The sequence below is a fragment of the Mesoplodon bidens genome, assembly GCF_964165515.1.
Source record: "Mesoplodon bidens genome assembly, chromosome: 15".
NCBI classification, from domain to species: domain Eukaryota; kingdom Metazoa; phylum Chordata; class Mammalia; order Artiodactyla; family Ziphiidae; genus Mesoplodon; species Mesoplodon bidens.
In genome coordinates, this window is record NC_138171.1 from 68048473 (window position 1) to 68067991 (window position 19519).

General features: G+C 41.8%; 2 protein-coding genes across 3 annotated transcripts in view; both read left to right on the forward strand.

The window, feature by feature from the left end:
• Positions 1 to 8865, forward strand: part of ZNF133 (zinc finger protein 133) — a 34771-nt gene extending 25906 nt beyond the window's left edge. For both annotated transcript variants that reach the window (XM_081257866.1, XM_081257867.1), the window contains exon 4: positions 6947 to 8865. In XM_081257866.1, coding sequence (XP_081113992.1) covers positions 6947 to 8706 — 1760 coding nt within the window. In that variant the 3' untranslated portion in view covers positions 8707 to 8865. The remainder of the gene's footprint in view (positions 1 to 6946) is intronic.
• A 9234-nt stretch (positions 8866 to 18099) lies between these two features.
• On the forward strand, positions 18100 to 18575 carry LOC308629792 (small ribosomal subunit protein eS12-like). Its single transcript, XM_081258030.1, has one exon. It carries the CDS (start codon positions 18180 to 18182, stop codon positions 18516 to 18518), a length of 339 nt encoding a protein of 112 aa, XP_081114156.1. The 5' UTR covers positions 18100 to 18179; the 3' UTR covers positions 18519 to 18575.
• Positions 18576 to 19519: the final 944 nt, after the last annotated feature.

Genomic DNA, 19519 nt, shown 5'->3' on the forward strand with positions numbered 1-19519 from the left:
TTTTATACTGCAGGTTCTTATTAGTCATCAATTTTATATACATCAGTGTATACATGTCAATCCCAATTGCGCAATTTAGCACACCACCATCCCCACCCCACCGTGGTTTTCCCCCCTTGGTGTCCATACATTTGTTCTCTACATCTGTGTCTCAACTTGTGCCCTGCAAACCAGTTCATCTGTACCATTTTTCTAGGTTCCACATACATACGTTAATATACGATATTTGTTTTTCTCTTTCTGACTTACTTCACTCTGTATGACAGTCTCTAGATCCATCCACGTCTCAACAAATGACTCAATTTCGTTCCTTTTTATGGCTGAGTAATATTCCATTGTATATATGTACCACAACTTCTTTATCCATTCGTCTGTTGATGGACATTTAGGTTGCTTCCATGACCTGGCTATTGTAAATAGTGCTGCAGTGAACATTGGGGTGCATGTGTCTTTTTGAATTATGGTTTTCTCTGGGTATATGCCCAGTAGTGGGACTGCTGGATTATATGGTAATTCTATTTTTAGTTTTTTAAGTAACCTCCATACTGTTCTCCATAGTGGCTGTATCAATTTACATTCCCACCAACAGTGCAAGAGGGCTCCCTTTTCTCCACACCCTCTCCAGCATTTGTTGTTTGTAGATTTTCTGATGATGCTCATTCTAACTGGTGTGAGGTGATACCTCATTGTAGTTTTGACTTGCATTTCTCTAATAATTAGTGATGTTGAGCAGCTTTTCATGTGCTGCTTGGCCATCTGTGTGTCTTCTTTGGAGAAATGTCTATTTAGGTCTTCTGCCCATTTTTGGATTCGGTTGTTTGTTTAATATTGAGCTGTTTATATATTTTGGAGATTAATCCTTTGTCCGTTGATTCCTTTGCAAATATTTTCTCCCATTCTGAGGGTTGTCTTTTTGTCTTGTTTATGGTTTCCTTTCCTGTGCAAAAGCTTTTAAGTTTCATTAGGTCCCATTGGTTTATTTTTGTTTTTATTTCCATTACTCTAGGAGGTGGATCAAAAAAGATCTTGCTGTGATTTATGTCACAGAGTGTTCTTGCAATGTTTTCCTCTAAGAGTTTTATAGTGTCCGGTCTTACATTTAGGTCTTGAATCCATTTTGAGTTTACTTTTGTGTATGGTGTTAGGGAGTGCTCTAATTTCATTGTTTTACATGTAGCTGTCCAGTTTTCCCAACATCACTTATTGAAGAGACTGTCTTTTCTCCATTGTATATCTTTGCCTCCTTTGTCATAGATTAGCTGACCATAGGTGCATGGGTTTATCTCTGGGCTTTCTATCTTGTTCCATTGATCTATGTTTCTGTTTTTGTGTCAGTACCATATTGTCTTCATTACTGTAGCTTTGTAGTATAGTCTGAAGTCAGGGAGTCTGATTCTTCCAGCTCCGTTTTTTTCCTTCAAGACTGCTTTTGCTATTCGGGGTCTTTTCTGTCTCCATACAAATTTTAAGATGATTTGTTCTAGTTCTGTAAAAAATGCCATTGGTAATTTGGTAGGGATTGCTTTGAATCTGTAGATTGCCTTGGGTAGTATAGTCATTTTCACAATACTGATTCTTCCAATCCAAGAACATGGTATATCTCACCATCTCTTGGTATCATCTTTAATTTCTTTCATCAGTGTCTCATAGTTTTCTGCATACAGGTCTTTTGTCTCCCTAGGTAGGTTTATTCCTAGGTATTCTATTCTTTTTGTTGCAATGGTCAATGGGAGTGTTTCCATAATTTCTCTTTCAGGTTTTTCATCATTAGTGTATAGGAATGCAAGAGATTTCTGTGCATTAATTTTGTATCCTGCTACTTTACCAAATTCATTGATTAGCTCTAGTAGTTTTCTGGTGGCATTTTTAAGATTCTCTATGTATAGTATCATGTCATCTGCAAACAGTGGCAGTTTTACTTCTTCTTTTCCAATTTGTATTCCTTTTATTTCTTTTTTTTTTCTGATTGCAGTGGCTAGGACTTCTAAAACTATGTTGAATAATAGTGGTGAGAGTGGACATCCTTGTCTTGCTCCTGATCTTAGAGGAAATGCTTTCAGTTTTTCACCATTGAGAATGATGTTTGCTGTGGGTTTGTCATATATGGCCTTTATTATGTTGAGATAGGTTCCCTCTATGCCCACTTTCTGGAGAGTTTTTATCACAAATGGGTGTTGAATTTTGTCAAAAGCTTTTTCTGCATCTATTGAGATGATCATATGGTTTTTATTCTTCAATTTGTTAATATGGTGTATCACATTGATTGATTTGCATGTATTGAAGAATCCTTGCATCCCTGGGATAAATCCCACTTGATCATGGTGTGTGATCCTTTTAAAGTGTTGTTGGATTCTGTTTGCTAGTATTTTGTTGAGGATTTTTGCATCTATAATCATCAGTGATATTGGTCTGTAATTTTTTTTTTTTTGGTAGTATCTTTGTCTGGTTTCGGTATCAGGGTGACGGTGGCCTCATAGAATGAGTTTGGGAGAGTTCCTTCCTCTGCAATTTTTTGGAAGAGTTTGAGAAGGATAGGTGTTAGCTCTTCTCTAAATGTTTGATAGAATTCACCTGTGAAGCCATTGGTCCTGGACGTTTGTTTGTTGGAAGATTTTTTTTTTTTTTTTTTTTTTTTTTTTTTTTTCTTGCTGTACGTGGGCCTCTCACTGTTGTGGCCTCTCCCGTTGCGGAGCACAGGCTCCGGACGCGCAGGCTCAACGGCCATGGCTCACGGGCCCAACCGCTCCGCGGCATGTGGGATCTTCCCAGACCGGGGCACGAACCCGTGTCCCCTGCATCAGCAGGCGGACTCTCAACCACTGCGCCACCAGGGAAGCCCTGTTGGAAGATTTTTAATCACAGTTTCAATTTCATTACTTGTCATTGGTCTGTTCATATTTTCTATTTCTTCCTGGTTCAGTCTTGGAAGGTTATACTTTTCTAAGAATTTGTCCATTTCTTCCAGGCTGTCCATTTTATTGGCATAGAGTTGCTTGAGGTAATCTCTTAGGATGCTTTGTGTTTCTGCAGTGTCAGTTGTAACTTCTCCTTTTTCATTTCTAATTCTATTGATTTTAGTCCTCTCCTTCTTTTTCTTGATGAGTCTGGCTAATGGTTTATCAAGTTTGTTTATCTTCTCAAAGAACCAGCTTTTAGTTTTATTGATCTTTGCTATTGTTTTGTTTCTATTTCATTTATTTCTGATCTGATCTTTACGATTTCTTTCCTTCTGCTAACTTTGGGTTTTGTTTGTTCTTCTTTCTATAGTTCCTTTAGGTGTAAGGTTAGATTGTTTACTTGAGATCTTTCTTGTTTCTTGAAGTAGGCTTGTATAACTATAAACTTCCCTCTTAGAACTGCTTTTGCTGCATCCCATAGGTTTTGGATCGTCGTGTTTTCATTGTCTTCTTTCTCTAGGTATTTTTTGATATCCTCTTCGATTTCTTGAGTGATCTCTTGGTTATTTAGTAACGTATTTTTTAGTCTCCATGTGTTTGTGTTTTTTACGTTTTTTCCCCTGTAATTCATTTCTAATCTCATAGCATTGTGGTCAGAAAAGATGCTTGATGTGATTTCAGTTTTCTTAAATTTACTGAGCCTTGATTTGTGACCCAAGATGTGATCTATCCTGGAGAATGTTCCGTGTGCACTTGAGAAGAAAGTTAATCTGCTGTTTTTGGATGGAATGTCCTATAAATATCAATTAAATCTATCTGGTCTATTGTGTCATTTAAAGCTTCTGTTTCCTTATTTGTTTTCATTTTGGATGATCTGTCCATTGGTGTAAGTGAGGTGTTAAAGTCCCCCACTATTATTGTGTTACTGTCAATTTCCTCTTTTATAGCTGTTAGCAGTTGCCTTATGTATTGAGGTGCTCCTATGTTGGGTGCATATATATTTATAATTGTTCTGTCTTCTTCTTGGATGGATCCCTTGATCATTATGTAGTGCCCTTGTCTCTTGTAACATTCTTTATTTTAAAGTCTATTTTATCTGATATGAGTATAGCTACTCCAGCTTTCTTTTTTTTTTTTTTTAATACTTTTATTTTTTTACCTTTTTAAATTTTATTTATTTATTTTTGGCTGTGTTGGGTCTTCATTTCTGTGCGAGGGCTTTCTCTAGTTGCGGCAAGTGGGGGCCACTCCTCATCGCGGTGCACGGGCCTCTCACTATCAAATCCTCTCTTGTTGCGGAGCACAGGCTCCAGACGCGCAGGCTCAGTAATTGTGGCTCACGGGGCCAGCTGCTCCGCGGCATGTGGGATCTTCCCAGACCAGGGCTCGAACCCGTGTCCCCTGCATTGGCAGGCAGATTCTCAACCACTGCGCCACCAGGGAAGCCCTCCAGCTTTCTTTTGATTTCCATTTGCATGGAATATCTTTTTCCATCCCCTCACTTTCAGTCTGTATGTGTCCCTAGGTCTGAAGTGGGTCTCGTGTAGACAGCATATGTATGGGTCTTATTTTTGTATCCATTCAGCAAGCCTGTGTCTTTTGGTTGGAGCATTTAATCCATTCATGTTTAAGGTAATTATCGATATGTATGTTCCTATGACCATTTTCTTAGTTGTCTTGGGTTTGTTTTTGTAGGTCTTTTTCTTCTCTTGTGTTTCCCACTTAGAGAAGTTCCTTTAGCATTTGTTGTAGAGCTGGTTTCGTAGTGCTCAATTCTTTTAGCTTTTGCTTGTAAAGCTTTTGATTTCTCCATCGAATCTGAATGAGATCCTTGCCAGGTAGAGTAATCTTGGTTGTAGGTTCTTCCCTTTCATCACTTTAAGTATATCATGCCACTCCCTTCTGGCTTGTAGAGTATCTGCTGAGAAATCATCTGTTAACCTTATGGGAGTTCCTTTGTATATTATTTGTCATTTTTCCCTTGCTGCTTTCAATAATTTTTCTTTGTCTTTAATTTTGGCCAATTTGATTACTATGTGTCTCGGTGTGTTTCTCCTTGGGTTTATCCTGTATGGGACTCGCTGCGCTTCCTGGACTTGGGTGGCTATTTCCTTTCCCATGTTAGGTAAGTTGACTATAATCTCTTCAAATATTTTGTCTGGTCCTTTCTCTCTCTCTCTTCTCCTTCTGGGACCCCTATAATGTGAATGTTGTTGCGTTTAATGTCCCAGAGGTCTCTTAGGCTGTCTTCATTTCTTTTCATTCTTTTTTCCTTATTCTGTTCCACAGCAGTGAATTCCACCATTCTGTCTTCCAGGTCACTTATCCATTCTTCTGCCTCAGCTATTCTGCTATTGATTCCTTCTAGTGTAGTTTTCATTTCAGTTATTGTATTGTTCATCTCTGTTTGTTTGTTCTTTAATTCTTCTAGGTCTTTGTTACACATTTCTTGCACCTTCTCGATCTTTGCCTCCATTCTTTTTCCAAGGTACCAGATCATCTTCACTATCATTCTGAATTCTTTTTCTAGAAGGTTGCCTATCTCCATTTCATTTAGTTGTTTTTCCTGGGTTTTATCTTGTTCCTTCATCTGGTACATAGCCCTCTGCCTTTTCATCTTGTCTATCTTTCTGTGAATGTGTTTTTTTTTTTCCCACAGGCTGCAGGATTGTAGTTCTTCTTGCTTCTGCTGTCTGCCCTCTGGTGGGTGAGGCTATCTAAGAGGCTTGATGGGAGGGACTGGTGGTGGGCAGAGCTCAGTAAAACTTTAATCCACTTGACTGCTGATGGGTGGGGCTGGGTTCCCTCCCTGTTGGTTGTTTGGCCTGAGGCTACCCAACACTGGAGACTACCTGGGCTCTTTGCTGGGGCTAATGGCAGACTTGGGGAGGGCTCACACCCAGGAGTACTTCCCAGAACTTCTACTGCCATTGTCCTGGTCCCCACGGTGAGCCACAGCCACCCCCTGCCTCTGCAGGAGACCCTCCAACACTAGCAGGTAGGTCTGGTTCAGTCTCGCCTGGGGTCACTGCTCCTTCCCCTGGGTCCCGATGTGCACACTACTTTGTGTGTGCACTCTAAGAGTGGAGTCTCTGTTTCCCCCAGTCCTGTTGAAGTCCTGCAATCAATTCCTACTAGGCTTCAAAGTCTGATTCTCTAGGAATTCCTCCTCCCGTTGCTGGACCCCCAGGTTGGGAAGCCTGATGTGGGGCTCAGAACCTTCACTCCAGTGGGTGGATTTCTGTGGTATAAGTGTTCTCCAGTCTGTGAGTCACCCACCCAGCAGTTATGGGATTTGATTTTACTGTGATTGAGCCCCTCCTACCGTCTCATTGCGGTTTTTCCTTTGTCTTTGGATGTGGGGTAGCTTTTTTGGTGAGTTCCAGTGTCTTCCTGTCGATGATTGTCCAGCACCTAGCTGTGATTGTGGTGTTCTCACAAGAGGGAGTGAGAGCACGTCCTTCTACTCTGCCATCTTGGTTCCTCCCCCTGGAGAAATTTTTATTTAGATTAATTATGGAAGTTAACAGGGCTTGAATTGGTCAGGGGCAGCAGTCCCTGGGGGTGGGGGCGCCTAGACTATGTATGTGTTGTTTATTGCAGAAAGCCTACTGCCTTGTAGAAATTCTGGTACAAAGTAATCCTCTAATGACTATTTGTTAGTGAGGCGGGACACTCCATTTCAGGTGTTTTCGCTCGTGATCTCTTTAACCGCGACTATGCTGCCTCCTCCACCAGGGGTCCTCCAGTCTGAATGACTGCTCTCCTTCCACCCCATTCTCCTAGGGAAACGGGAGACAAGACCCTTCCACGAGGGTCCTGTGGTTAGATCTCTCTGTCATAGAATATCGTTTGGGCCCAGTTTCTATCACTGTGGTGGCTGGGCATTAGGAGGTAAATGTAGCAGGTCCTGTGAAGGAAGTCTTGCCAGGTAGCCCATAAGTTCTAAGCATTTGGAAGAACAGGGAATCAAGTCTTAACATCAGATGAGGCAGAACTGCTCCGGCTGCCTCGGGTCTCAGTTCTGACTCACGCTCCTCTCTCTGCAGGAGAACCAAAGCCAGAACTCCACCTCGGTCCCTTCCGCCCTCCGGACTTCTCCAGTCAGCAGTTCCGCGTGCAGCAGCACATGCTGTGTAGTCACCCTCCCTGGATCTTCACGTGCTGGTGTGCAGAAGGGCCTGTCCGGCCAGGAGATCCGTGCCCTGGGGACCAGCAGCAGCAGCAGCCCCAGCAAGCCTCTGATGGAAGTCCCTGGAACAATAAAGCAGAAGGTCAGGAGAGAGAAGGCACCCAGCCTTTGTTTGGAAAGACAAAGAAAAGGACTTCAGGTGCGTTCCCCAGGCCGCCACCCCAGCGGCAGCCGGTCAGCTCTGGGGATGGCATCCAAGGCGTGGAGGTAGCGGCCAGCCCAGCTCAAACGGGGAACCCCGAGGAAACAGACAGACTGTTGAAGAGGATAGAAGTCTTAGGGTTTGGAACAGTCAACTGTGGGGAGTGTGGACTGGGCTTCAGCAAGATGACAAACCTGCTCAGTCACCAGAGGATACACTCAGGGGAGAAGCCTTATGTGTGCGGGGTGTGTGAGAAGGGCTTTAGCCTAAAGAAAAGCCTTGCCAGACACCAGAAGGCACACTCGGGGGAGAAGCCCATTGTGTGCAGGGAGTGTGGGCGAGGCTTTAACCGGAAGTCGACACTCATCATACACGAGAGGACACACTCAGGTGAGAAGCCTTACATGTGCAGCGACTGCGGGCGAGGCTTCAGCCAGAAGTCAAACCTTATCATACACCAGCGGACACACTCTGGGGAGAAGCCCTACGTGTGCCAGGAATGTGGGAAAGGCTTCAGCCAGAAGTCAGCTGTCGTCAGACACCAGAGGACGCACTTGGAGGAGAAGACTATCGTGTGCAGTGACTGTGGACTGGGCTTCAGCGACAGGTCGAACCTCATCTCACACCAGAGGACACACTCCGGGGAGAAGCCTTATGCCTGCAAGGAGTGTGGGCGGTGCTTCAGGCAGAGAACCACCCTTGTCAACCACCAGAGGACACACTCCAAGGAGAAGCCTTATGTGTGTGGCGTGTGTGGGCACAGCTTCAGCCAGAATTCAACCCTCATCTCACACAGGCGGACACACACTGGGGAGAAGCCTTATGTGTGTGGGGTGTGTGGGCGAGGCTTTAGTCTCAAGTCACACCTCAACAGACACCAGAACATACACTCAGGGGATAAGCCCATTGTGTGTAAGGACTGTGGGCGAGGCTTCAGCCAGCAGTCAAATCTCATCAGACACCAGAGGACACACTCAGGGGAAAAGCCCATGGTGTGTGAGGAGTGCGGGCGAGGCTTCAGCCAGAAGTCCAACCTTGTTGCACACCAGAGGACACACTCAGGAGAAAAGCCGTACGTGTGCAGGGAGTGTGGGCGAGGCTTCAGTCACCAGGCAGGTCTCATCCGGCACAGGCGGAAACACTCGAGGGAAAAGCCTTACACGTGCAGGCAGTGTGGACTTGGCTTTAGCAGTAAGTCAGCTTTAATCACGCACAAATGGGTACACTCGGAAGAAAAGCCCTGTTTTTTCAGAGAGTGTGGCCAAGGCTTTCCCCAAAAGTCACACCTCATCTTACATCAGATGACACACCACGGCAGGAAGCCTTATGTGTGCAAAATGTGTGGACAAGGCTTTAGCCAGAAGTCTCACCTCAGCAGACACAGGAGGATGAAGTCCGCCCACCACAAACTGCGACTTCAGTCTGACCCTGAGGCCTACTCAGAGCAATCTTCTGACCCCTTACACTCTCTTTGAGAGTGAAGATGGTGGTGAGGACTGAATAAACAAACATCTTACACTTTCATGAAACACATTCCGTAAGTGGTCAAAGGACATTTGACTTCATTTACTTCCTCCATGCTACGTCTTCATGTTTTGTGGTCTTTTTGTTCTAATAAACTGCTTCTTTACAAACCGTGGCTGTGTACCTCATTCATTCCTCTATAAAGATAGGGAATAAGGAGTGTTATGGAAATCTTGAGCTGCTGAGTCCACTATTCCATAAAAATTCAGTTCCTTGTAAGACATAAGAACTGAGTCACTCCATATTTATTAGAAAAGTCTGGTCCCCTGTATAGGGAGAGAATCTGGGGACAGTATTCAGGGGATTCAGGGGATTCAGGTGAGGGGAGGGAATCTTCCAGGAAATATGGCTTCCCCTAGCCACTCCTCTCATCTGTAGCCCCCTTTCTTGCCCCTCTCCTCCTGGCTCTGAAACATCTACATTGTTGCCTTTGCTGAATCATCCCCTAACTACCTTTATTGCTTTTTTTCAGGCTTTGGTCCCTAGTCCTCATGTCTTGGGGCCCCCTTGACAATATATTGTCCCCAGCACTCCAGTCCCAGAGCCTGGTCCTCTGGCTATGACAACCTTGGGTCTCCAGTCACACCCATTCAGATCACGAAGAACATGGTACTCTGATAATGAGACAGCCTGTAAGCAGGTGCCCTCCTAAGCCCTTCGGTAACAGGAATAAGACTTGAAGTCACATTCCCAAATCAGCCCTGTAACATTAGGGTTAGAACTTCCAGTTGTGCTCCTTGGCACTCCACCCCATGCCCAGCCCTCATGCCAACCATCCAGTAACTGGTCTAAGGTCCCTTAGCCACACACCCTCAAGAGTTAGAACTTAGTAGTTCTCCGACCACAAGGCTATTTATCATAGTGAAAAGGTATTTAATCATATTTGAAGATTCTCAACCATACCTCCTTCATTGTGTTCGCATCCACAGTGGTTTTGCTCTAAACAAGTGGCCTTTAAGGTAAGGATCATCTCAAGGTTGCAGCTATGAAAACCTTTAAGACTTCAGAAGATTTCAGTGTGCGGCTCCTAGACCCTACCAACTCCACAAAATGGCTTCTATGAGTTTTAAGGGTATCATCCCACGGCACCCTACACTCAACCCAAACCAGAGAGGGGCCTGACTTGAAAAGGTTTGTAGGTTTGGTTTCATCTAATGGAGTGAAATTCAGGGAGAGGCATAGGAAACCCAAGACATTTGAAATAGAAACACCAGCTTAGTCTGAAAAGGACAGAGAAAAACGCCTACGTTTATATGGGCAGGGAGGCAGGCTGAGAAATATACTGATCTGTAAACAGGCCATTTCTTAGGGAAAAGGAGGAATAACAGTGCAGACACAAAAGCCATGAGAGTCACTCCCAGGGGGCAGTACTGGGCACTTGTCAAGGAACTGATGGCATGTGTCCGGCTCAACTTCACAGTCCACACCAGGACACGTGGTCAGACTGTCAAAAGAGAATCTTGAAAGCATGGAAAGAGACGTGCCACGTATGAGAGATCCTCAGTAAGATTGACTCCGGTTTTTGTTAGACACCATGGATGCCAGAAGGCAGCGGGATGGTATATTTAATGTGCTTGAAAGAAAAAAAAGGTCAACCAAGAATTCTATGTCTGGCAAAAGTAGAGAAGTTAAGACATTCTCAGAAGGTCTGAGGGATTTCATAACTAATAGACATGACCTACAAGAAATGCTCAAGGCTGGAACGAAAGGACACTGGAATAGTAACCTGAAGCCATACAAAATGATAATAATAATGCCAGTAAAGGTAGCTGCATAGTTAAGTATGAAGTCAGTATCATCATATTTTTGGCTTGTAACTTTCTTTCTCATATGTGATTTAAAAGACAAATGAATAAACAATAATCATAAACCTGTTAATGAGCACGTAATGTATAAAGATATAAGTCGTGACAACACAACATAAGATGGGATGGAATTGTGTAGAATAATTTTTATATGCTATTGAAATTAAGTTGGCATTAATTCAAACTAGATTGTTAGAAAATTAAGATGATAATTATAATCTCCAGGGTAATTCTGAAGAAAATAACTAGAAAAAATATACAGAAGTATATCCTGTACATATGTAAATATGTATATACAGAAATATACAGAATTTATATTTTGAGAAAAAAATGATACACTTGAAAAAAACACAAAAGAAGGCAGTATTGGATGAATTGGGGAACAAAACTTACATAAGCTATACAGAAAATACCACAGTTGGAAAAGTATGTCCTTTCTTATCAGTAATTACTTCGAATACAGATGGATTAAGCTCTCCAATTAAGAGGGACACCAGCAGAATAGATTAAAAAACACATGATCCAACTATATGCTATCTCAGAGATACTCACTTTAGAGCCAAAGGCACAAACAGGTTGAAAGTGAATGAATGGAAAAAAGGATATTCCATGCAAATAATAACCAAAACAGGATGAGGCAGCTATACTAATATCACATTATTGGACTTCAAGTCAAAAATTGTTTCAAGAGACAATGACATTCTATGTTGATAGAAGGGTTAATCCATCAAGAAGATGTAACAATTACATACACAGCTAATAACAGTGCCCCACAACATATGAAGTAGAAAATTAACAGAATTGAAGGGAGGAATAGTTCTACAATAATAATTGAAGATTTCAATGCCCCACCTTAAATAATGGATGGAGAAACTAGACACAAGATCAATAAGGAAACAGGACTTGAGCATTACTATAAACCAACTAGACCCAACAGACATGCACAGAACACTCCACCCAACAACTGGAATAAACATGCTTCTCCAGTGCATGTGGAATATTCTCCAAGATATGTAGGGCCATAGAAAAGTTATCAATAAATATTAAAAGATTGAAATCATACCAGGTATCTTCTCTGTCTGACCACAATAAAATGAAACTAGAAATCAGTAACAAGGAAAACTGGAAATTCCACAGATGTGTGGAAACAACACACTTGCAAACAACCAATGGGTCAAAGAAGAAATCGCAAGGGAAACTAGAAAATGCTTTGAATGGAGCAATGAATGCCTGCTGCTAAGGCTTCCACCACAGGTGCAAGGACGTTTTCTGATGCTTTCTGTCTCATTATGACAGCTAAAATCAAATGGGGAACATGGGAATTTTAAAACACAGAGGGGGCAGATAATTTTTCAACTCAACCTTGTAAACAACAGAGCCTGTTACACTCCAAAAAATGTAAAACGTGAAAGGAATCTCAAATTTGAGTTTATATTAGCAATGTTGGAAAATTATTTCCCATACACCCTTGCCTTCTGGTTGATTCCACTTTAAAAACTAAAAGATCAAAATTAATTTTTTTATTTTTTGTCAAAATTAATTTAGATTAAAAGGAAACCAATGACTATTCAATTTAAAATTGCTTTGAGATGAATGAAATGAAAACACACCGAAACTTATGGTGTACAGCAAAAGTAGTGCTCAGGAAATTTATAGCTATCAAGGCCTACGTTTAAAAAGAAGGAAGATCTAGGGGCTTCCCTGGTGGCACAGTGGTTAAGAATCTGCCTGCCAATGCAGGGGACACGGTTTGAGCCCTGGTCAGGGAAGATCCCACATGCTGCGGAGCAACTAAGCCCTCTCGCTGCAACTACTGAGACTACGAGCCACAACTGCTGAGCCCGTGCGCCACAACAAAGAGTAGCCCCCGCTCGCCACAACTAGGGAAAGCCCGCATGCAGCAACGAAGACACAATGAAGCCAAAAATAAATAGATTTTAAAAAATTAAAAAATTAGAAGAAGATCTCAAATCAAGGAAGATCTCAAATCATGAACCTAAGCTTTGATCTTAGGAAACTAGAAAAAGGGCAAACTCAAACTTGAAGCAAGGATAAAAGAACTAAGATTAGAGTGGAAATTAACATAGACAATAGAAATTAATAGAGACAAATCAGTGAAACCAAAAGTTTCTTTGAAAAGAGCAACAACACCGACAAACTTTTAGCGAGACTGACCAAGACAAAAAGAGAGGAGCCTCAAATGACTAAAATTAGAAATTAAAGTGGGCCGTTACTAATGACTTTACAGAACCGAAAAGGATTATAAGAGCATGCCGTCGGGCTTCCCTGGTGGCGCAGTGGTTGAGAGTCCGCCTGCCAATGCAGGGGATACGGGTTCGTGCCCCGGTCTGGGAGGATCCCATGTGCCGTGGAGCGGCTGGGCCTGTGAGCCATGGCCGCTAAGCCTGCACGTCCAGAGCCTGTGCTCCTCAACGGGGGAGGCCACAGCGGTGAGAGGCCCGCGTACCGCAAAAAAAAAAAAAAAAAAAAAAATAGAGCATGCCGTGAATTATTATGTCAACAAATTAGTTAACCTAGATAAACAGATAGCTTGAAACATACAAACCCTTAATCCTGTATAAATAGGAAATCTGAACAGACCAATACGAATAAGGCGATTGAGTCAGTAATCAAAAACCTTCCAACAAAGTAAAGCCTGGAAATCAGATGGCTTCGCTGGGGACTTCTACCATTTAAAGATTTTACACCAATTCTTCTCAAAATCTTACAAAACCTCCTCCTAATTCATTCTGTGAGGCCAGTACTACCCTGATAGCAAAGCCTGACAGAGACAACACGAGAAAACTACAGACCAATATCCTTTACGGACACAGATGGAAAAACCCCCAACAAAATGCTAGCAACCAAATCCAGCAGCGTGTTAAAAGGATTTTACACTATGACGGAGTGGTTTCCTGGTTCAGCACAGGAAAATCCATCAATACAATACACCACGTTCATAGAATGACGGTTAAAACACACACACAAACACACACACATTCCATTTATATGAAATATCCAGAATAAGCCAATCCAAAGAGACAGAAGGCAAATTAGTGGTTGCCAGGGGCTAAGGAGAAGGGGGAAATAGGGAGTAACTTCCCTATTAGTGATAAAGGGCTGCCTTTTGGGGTAATAAAAATGTTCTGGAACTAGACAGTGATGATGGCTGCAGAACATTGTGAATGTGTCAAAAGCCATTGAATTGTATACTTTAAAAATGGTAAAATGATACATTTTATATTATCTGAATCTTATCTCAGTTAAAAATTTAAAAAATCTTACCTACCCAAATCCTGTAGTAGGTAGAAGAATAAAAATCTAGGGACAAATCTGGTGCCACAAAAATATTTGAGGCCTAAAATTGCCAATGTAAAATAAAGCTTACGGGACTTCCCTGGTGGTCCAGTGGTTAAGACTCCGTGCTCCCCATGCAGGGACCCGGGTTCGATCCCTGGTCAGGGAACTAGATCCCGCATGTTGCAGTTAAGACCCGGTGCGGCCAAAGACATATTTTTAAAAAAATAAAATAAAATAAAGCTCACACACACTTGGTAAAATCCTAAACTGGCAGCAACAGCATTTCAATTGTTTTCTTAAGTTTTTCCAAAACAAATTGAGAGAAACGGTTCTGAAAAACCAGAGCCTTTACTCTGTGTATGGCGCACAGCTGATTGTTTGGGATTGTTAAATCCTCTAAGTACCTGTTTATCAATCTATAAAGTGTGAAAGCAAACATCTCAGAAGCAGGTGTACCATCCTGCTGGCCAGCCAGAATGAGTGCTTGGTTTTGTGATGTCAATTTGCAGGGAGTCTTTCTTGGGAGAAGCAAAATTTTGTGTTCTAATCCCTGTTCTCAAGCTCCATACAGTATTATACAGAAGAACAACGCAGTCCTTACAGAATATTGAGACAGTCCACGGCGAAAGGCTCATTTCTGTACCCCAGTCTCTCAGTGCTACTGGTGAGCCAAAGGGGACACCCTCATCGAGGAGAGGGTTAGCCAAGAAAGTTTTCATTAAAGGTGTGGAACTTTAGGGAGAGATCAGGGAATGACGACAAGGACTTGGAAAGTCAGAGGAGAGAAAGAATAACCCAGGAAAAACTGGAAGTAGAATTTTTAGGCATGGAAATAACAGCTATAGTTTCCACAAAGAGACTGCTTTGCCTGGATTTTAGGGAACGTTATTAGGGAAATAAGATAAATTGTTACTAATGGTCAAATTCTAGAGGCTTCAGAAGCCAGTTTGAGGAGTCTAGAATTGTAATTATAAAGGAAAGGGACAAAATAAAATAAACAAAATGCTGAGGCACTTAAACCGTGGGAGAAATTCAGTGAAAGGTGGAAAAAAACACCACCAACAGCCTGACAATAAATGGTACTCAAGTCTGGATATAGAGGTAGGAGAGAAAAGGTAAGATGCCTGGCCTTTTCCAAGTCAACCATTAAATATCTTTCAGTGCTAGTATACTCTTCTACTTTTGCTATTTTAGTTTATCTCAAATCCAGAGGATACCCTATGCTTCCAACTGCATCTGTAGCTTTTTTTTTTTTTTTTTTTTAAACACATCTCCACTCTCCTTCATGTGTCTCACTGCAGAGATTTCCACCAGGGCTCAGACTGCTGAGTAAACAAGGGTGTTTTCCATCCTGAAAAGCGTGTGCTCTGCTGCCCCACTGCCCTGAGCTTTGACAGGAGAATGTGGGAACCAAGAGACGATTAGGTCCTGATTTGTAAAATTTTAGTGCTGTTTAGTGTTGATGAGCCTTTTCAGATAGTTCCTTCACGTTAAATTAATACAACCCCAAATATGTATACTGTGTTCTTTACTTGAAGGGAGACACTTGCTGACTGGCCCAGAGTCTGAGGTCCTGATCGACGACGTTCTTTTATTCCTCATGATTTGAGTCTAGAGAGTATAACAATAAGTGGTGAAGCTGCCTGGGTTTGAGTCAATATAAATACCAAGGCTCTCCTGCCTCCCCTCTGTACCCAAGAAGAGAATTTATAATCTGTGTCTCTGCTTCCAGTTCTCTGAAACAGAACCTGTTTCAGCCATATTCCCTGAGAAAATGGCAACAAATTCAAAATCACTATCAGTTTAAAAAAAAATCTATCTAAACACAAATTTAATGGCAATTTCTCATGGCCTATTGGTTAATAAATCGCATCTGAGAATTATATGTTAAAGAATAAAGAATACGAATATTGGTAAGCTTATAACTGAAAATCCACACTTAGCCAAGTACTGTGGTTGCCCTACTAGTCACTACTAATTAGGCCTTTTTTATTGCATTAATTTGAATAACAGTTTTATTTCTTTCATCTTTTTTCTTGGGTTTCTTTGGCTGAATTTTTTCCTAGGTTCTTTTTTTTTTTTTTTTTTTTTTGCGGTATGCAGGCCTCTCACTGTTGTGGCCTCTCCCGTTGCAGAGCACAGGCTCCAGATGCGCAGGCTCAGCGGCCATGGCTCACGGGCCCAGCCACTCTATGGCATGTGGGATCTTCCCGGACCGGGGCACGAACCCGTGTCCCCTGCATTGGCAGGCGGACTCTCAACCACTGCGCCACCAGGGAAGCCCTCCTAGGTTCTTGATTTGCACACATACCGTGTTAATTTCTACTCTTTCTGTTTAAAGCTAAGAATTATTTTTTGAAGAACACTTTGAGGCTTAAATGCATATTGCTAAGTGAAAGAAGCCAGTATAATAGCCAAGATATGAAAGCAACCCAAGAGGCCATCAACAGAAAAATAGATAAAGAAGATGTGGTATATATACACAATGAAATATTACTCAGCAATACAAAAGAATGAACTTCTGCCTTTGCAGCAACATGGTTGGACCTAGAGAATATTATGCCTACTGAAATAAGTCAGACAGAGAAAGACAAATACTGCATATGTGGAATATAAAAAATACAAATGAATGTACATAGCAAAATAGAAACAGACTCAAAGATACAGAAAACAAACTAATGGTTACCAGAGGGGAGAGGGAAGGTGAGGGGCAAGTTAGGGGTGAGGATTAAGAGATACAAACTACTGTGTATAAGATAGATAAGCAACAAGGATATATTGTACACAGGGAATTATAGCCATTATCTTGTAATAACTTTTAATGGAGTATAACCTGTAAAAATACTGAATCACTATGCTATACACCTGAAACTAACACTGTAAATCAACTATACTTCAATTAAAAAAAATGAAGCCAGTTCCATCACATCAAAAAGACTAAAATATGTAGGAATAAACCTACCTAAGGAGGCCAAAGACTTGTACTCTGAAAACTATAAGATGCTGAAGAAAGAAATTTAAGACGACAAAAACAGATGGAAAGATATACTGTGTTCTTGGATTGAAGAATCAATATCATTAAAATGACCATACTACCCAAGGCAATCTATAGATTAAATGCAATCCCTATCAAAATACCAATAGCAGGACTTCCTTGGTGGCTCAGTGGTTAATACTCCGCACTCCTAATGCAGGGGGCCTGGCTTCGATCCCTCCTCAAGGAACTAGATCCCACATGCATGCTACAACTAAGAGTTCGCATGCCACAACTAAGGAGCCCACACGCTACAACTAAGACCCGGTGCAACCAAATAAATAAATAAATAAAGTTTATCTCTGAAAAAAATACCGATAGCATTTTTCACAGAAATAGAACAAATTGTTTTAAAATTTGTATGGAAACACAAAAGACCCCAAATAGCCAAAACCACCTTGAGAAAGAAGAACTTCCCTGGTGGTCCAGTGGTTAAGGTTCCACGCTCCCAGTGCAGCGGGCCCAGGTTCAATCCCTGGTCAGGGAACTAGATCCTGCATGCTGCAACTAAGAACCTGCATGCCGTAACTAAAAGAGCCCTCATGCCGCAACGAAGATCCCGCACGCAGCAACTAAGACCTGGCGCAGAAAAATAAATAAATAAATATTTTTTAAAAAGTAAAAAGGAACAAGAGAAGTCAATTCGAAAAAAAAGCTACAGTCATCAAAAGAGTATGGTACTGGCACAAAAAAAGGACACATAGATCAATGGAACAGGATAGAAAGCTCAGAAATAAACCCATACACTTATGGTCAATTAGTCTATGACAAATGAGGCAAAAATATACAATGGCGAAAAGACAGTCTCTTCAATAGGTGGTGGCAGGAAAACTGGATGGCTACATGTAAAAGAATGAAATTAGAACATTCTCTAAAACCATATACAAAAATAAACTCAAAATGGATTAAAGACCTAAATGTAAGACCAGAAACCATAAAACTCCTGGAGGAAAACATAGGCAGAATGTTCTTTGACATAAATCGTAGCAATATTTTTTCAGATCCCCTAAAGCAAAGGAAATAAAAGCAAAAACAAATGGAACCTAATTAAATTTAAAAGCTTCTGCATAGCAAAGGAAACCACTGACAAAAAGACAACCTACTGAATGAGAGAAAATATTTGCAAATGATATGATCAGTAAGGGGTTAATATCCAAAATATATAAACAGCTCTTTCCCTGCCGCCACGGAGCAGCGCGGAGGCGGAGGCATGGGTGCGCTCAAGGTTCGGCTCCACCCGTAACCCACCGCCACGGCCAAGGAAGGCGTTGCTGCTGGAGGTGTAATGGACGTTAATACTGCTCTGCAAGAGGTGGTGAAGACCGTCCTCATCCACGATGGCCTAGCACGTGGAATTGGCAAAGCTGCCAAAGCCTTAGACAAGCGCCAAGCCCATCTCTGTGTGCTTGCATCCAACTGTGATGAGCCTATGTATGTCAAGTTGGTGGAGGCCCTTTGTGCTGAGCACCAAATCAACCTGATTAAGGTTGATAACAACAAGAAACTAGGGGAATGGGTAGGCCTCTGTAAAATTGACAGAGAGGGAAAACCCCATAAAGTGGTTGGCTGCAGCTGTGTGGTGGTTAAGGACTATGGCAGAGTCTCAGGCCAAGGATGTCATTGAGGAGTACTTCAAATGCAAGAAATGATCAAATAAAAAAAACTGGGCTCTTAAAAAAAATATATATATATATATATAAACAGCTCATACAACTCAATATCAAAAAATAAACAACCCACTTAAAAAGTGGGCAGAAGAACTGAATAGACATTTTTCCAAAGAGGAAATGCAGATGGCTAACAGGCACATGAAAATATGCTCAACATTGCTAATCATAGGGGAAATGTAAATCAAAACCACAATGAGATGTCACCTCACACCTGTCAGAATGGCCATCATCAAAAAGAACACAAGTAACAAATATGGGCAAGGATGTGGAGAAAAGGGAACCTTCATACACTGTTGGTGGGAATGTAAATTGGTACAGCTGCTGTGGAAAACAGTATGGAGGTTCCTCAAAAATCTAGAAACAGAACTACCATATGACCCAGTAATTCCACTCCTAGGTATATATCTGCAAAAAGCAAAAACACTCATTCAAAAAGATACTTGCACCCCAATGTTCATAGCAGTATTATTTACAATTGCCAAGATATGGAAGTAACGTAAGTGTCCAACAACAGAAAAATGGATAAAGAAGATATGGTGTACACCCACACACACACAATGGAATACTTAAGCCATAAAAAATGAAATTTTGCCATTTGCAGCAACATGGATGGACTTGGAGGGCATTATGCTAAGTGAAATAAGTCAGAGAAAGACAAATACTGTATGATATCACTTATATGTGGATTCTAAAAAATACAACAAACTAGTAATATTTTTAAAAAGCAGGGACTTCCCTGGTGGTGCAGTGGTTAAGAATCCGCCTGCCAATGCAGGGGACATGGGTTCGATCCCTGGTCTGGGAAGATCCCACATGCTGCGGAGCAACTAAGCCCGTGTGCCACAAATACTGAGCCCGCGTGCCGCAACTACTGAAGCCCGCGTGCCTAGAGCCCATGCTCTGCAACAAAGAGAAGCCACCACTATGAGAAGCCCATGCACCGCAACGAAGAGTA

What these genes read in the sequence shown, in the direction of transcription:
- LOC308629792 (XM_081258030.1), top strand. Translation starts at nt 18,180, where the DNA reads ATGGACGTTAATACTGCTCTGCAAGAGGTGGTGAAGACCGTCCTCATC.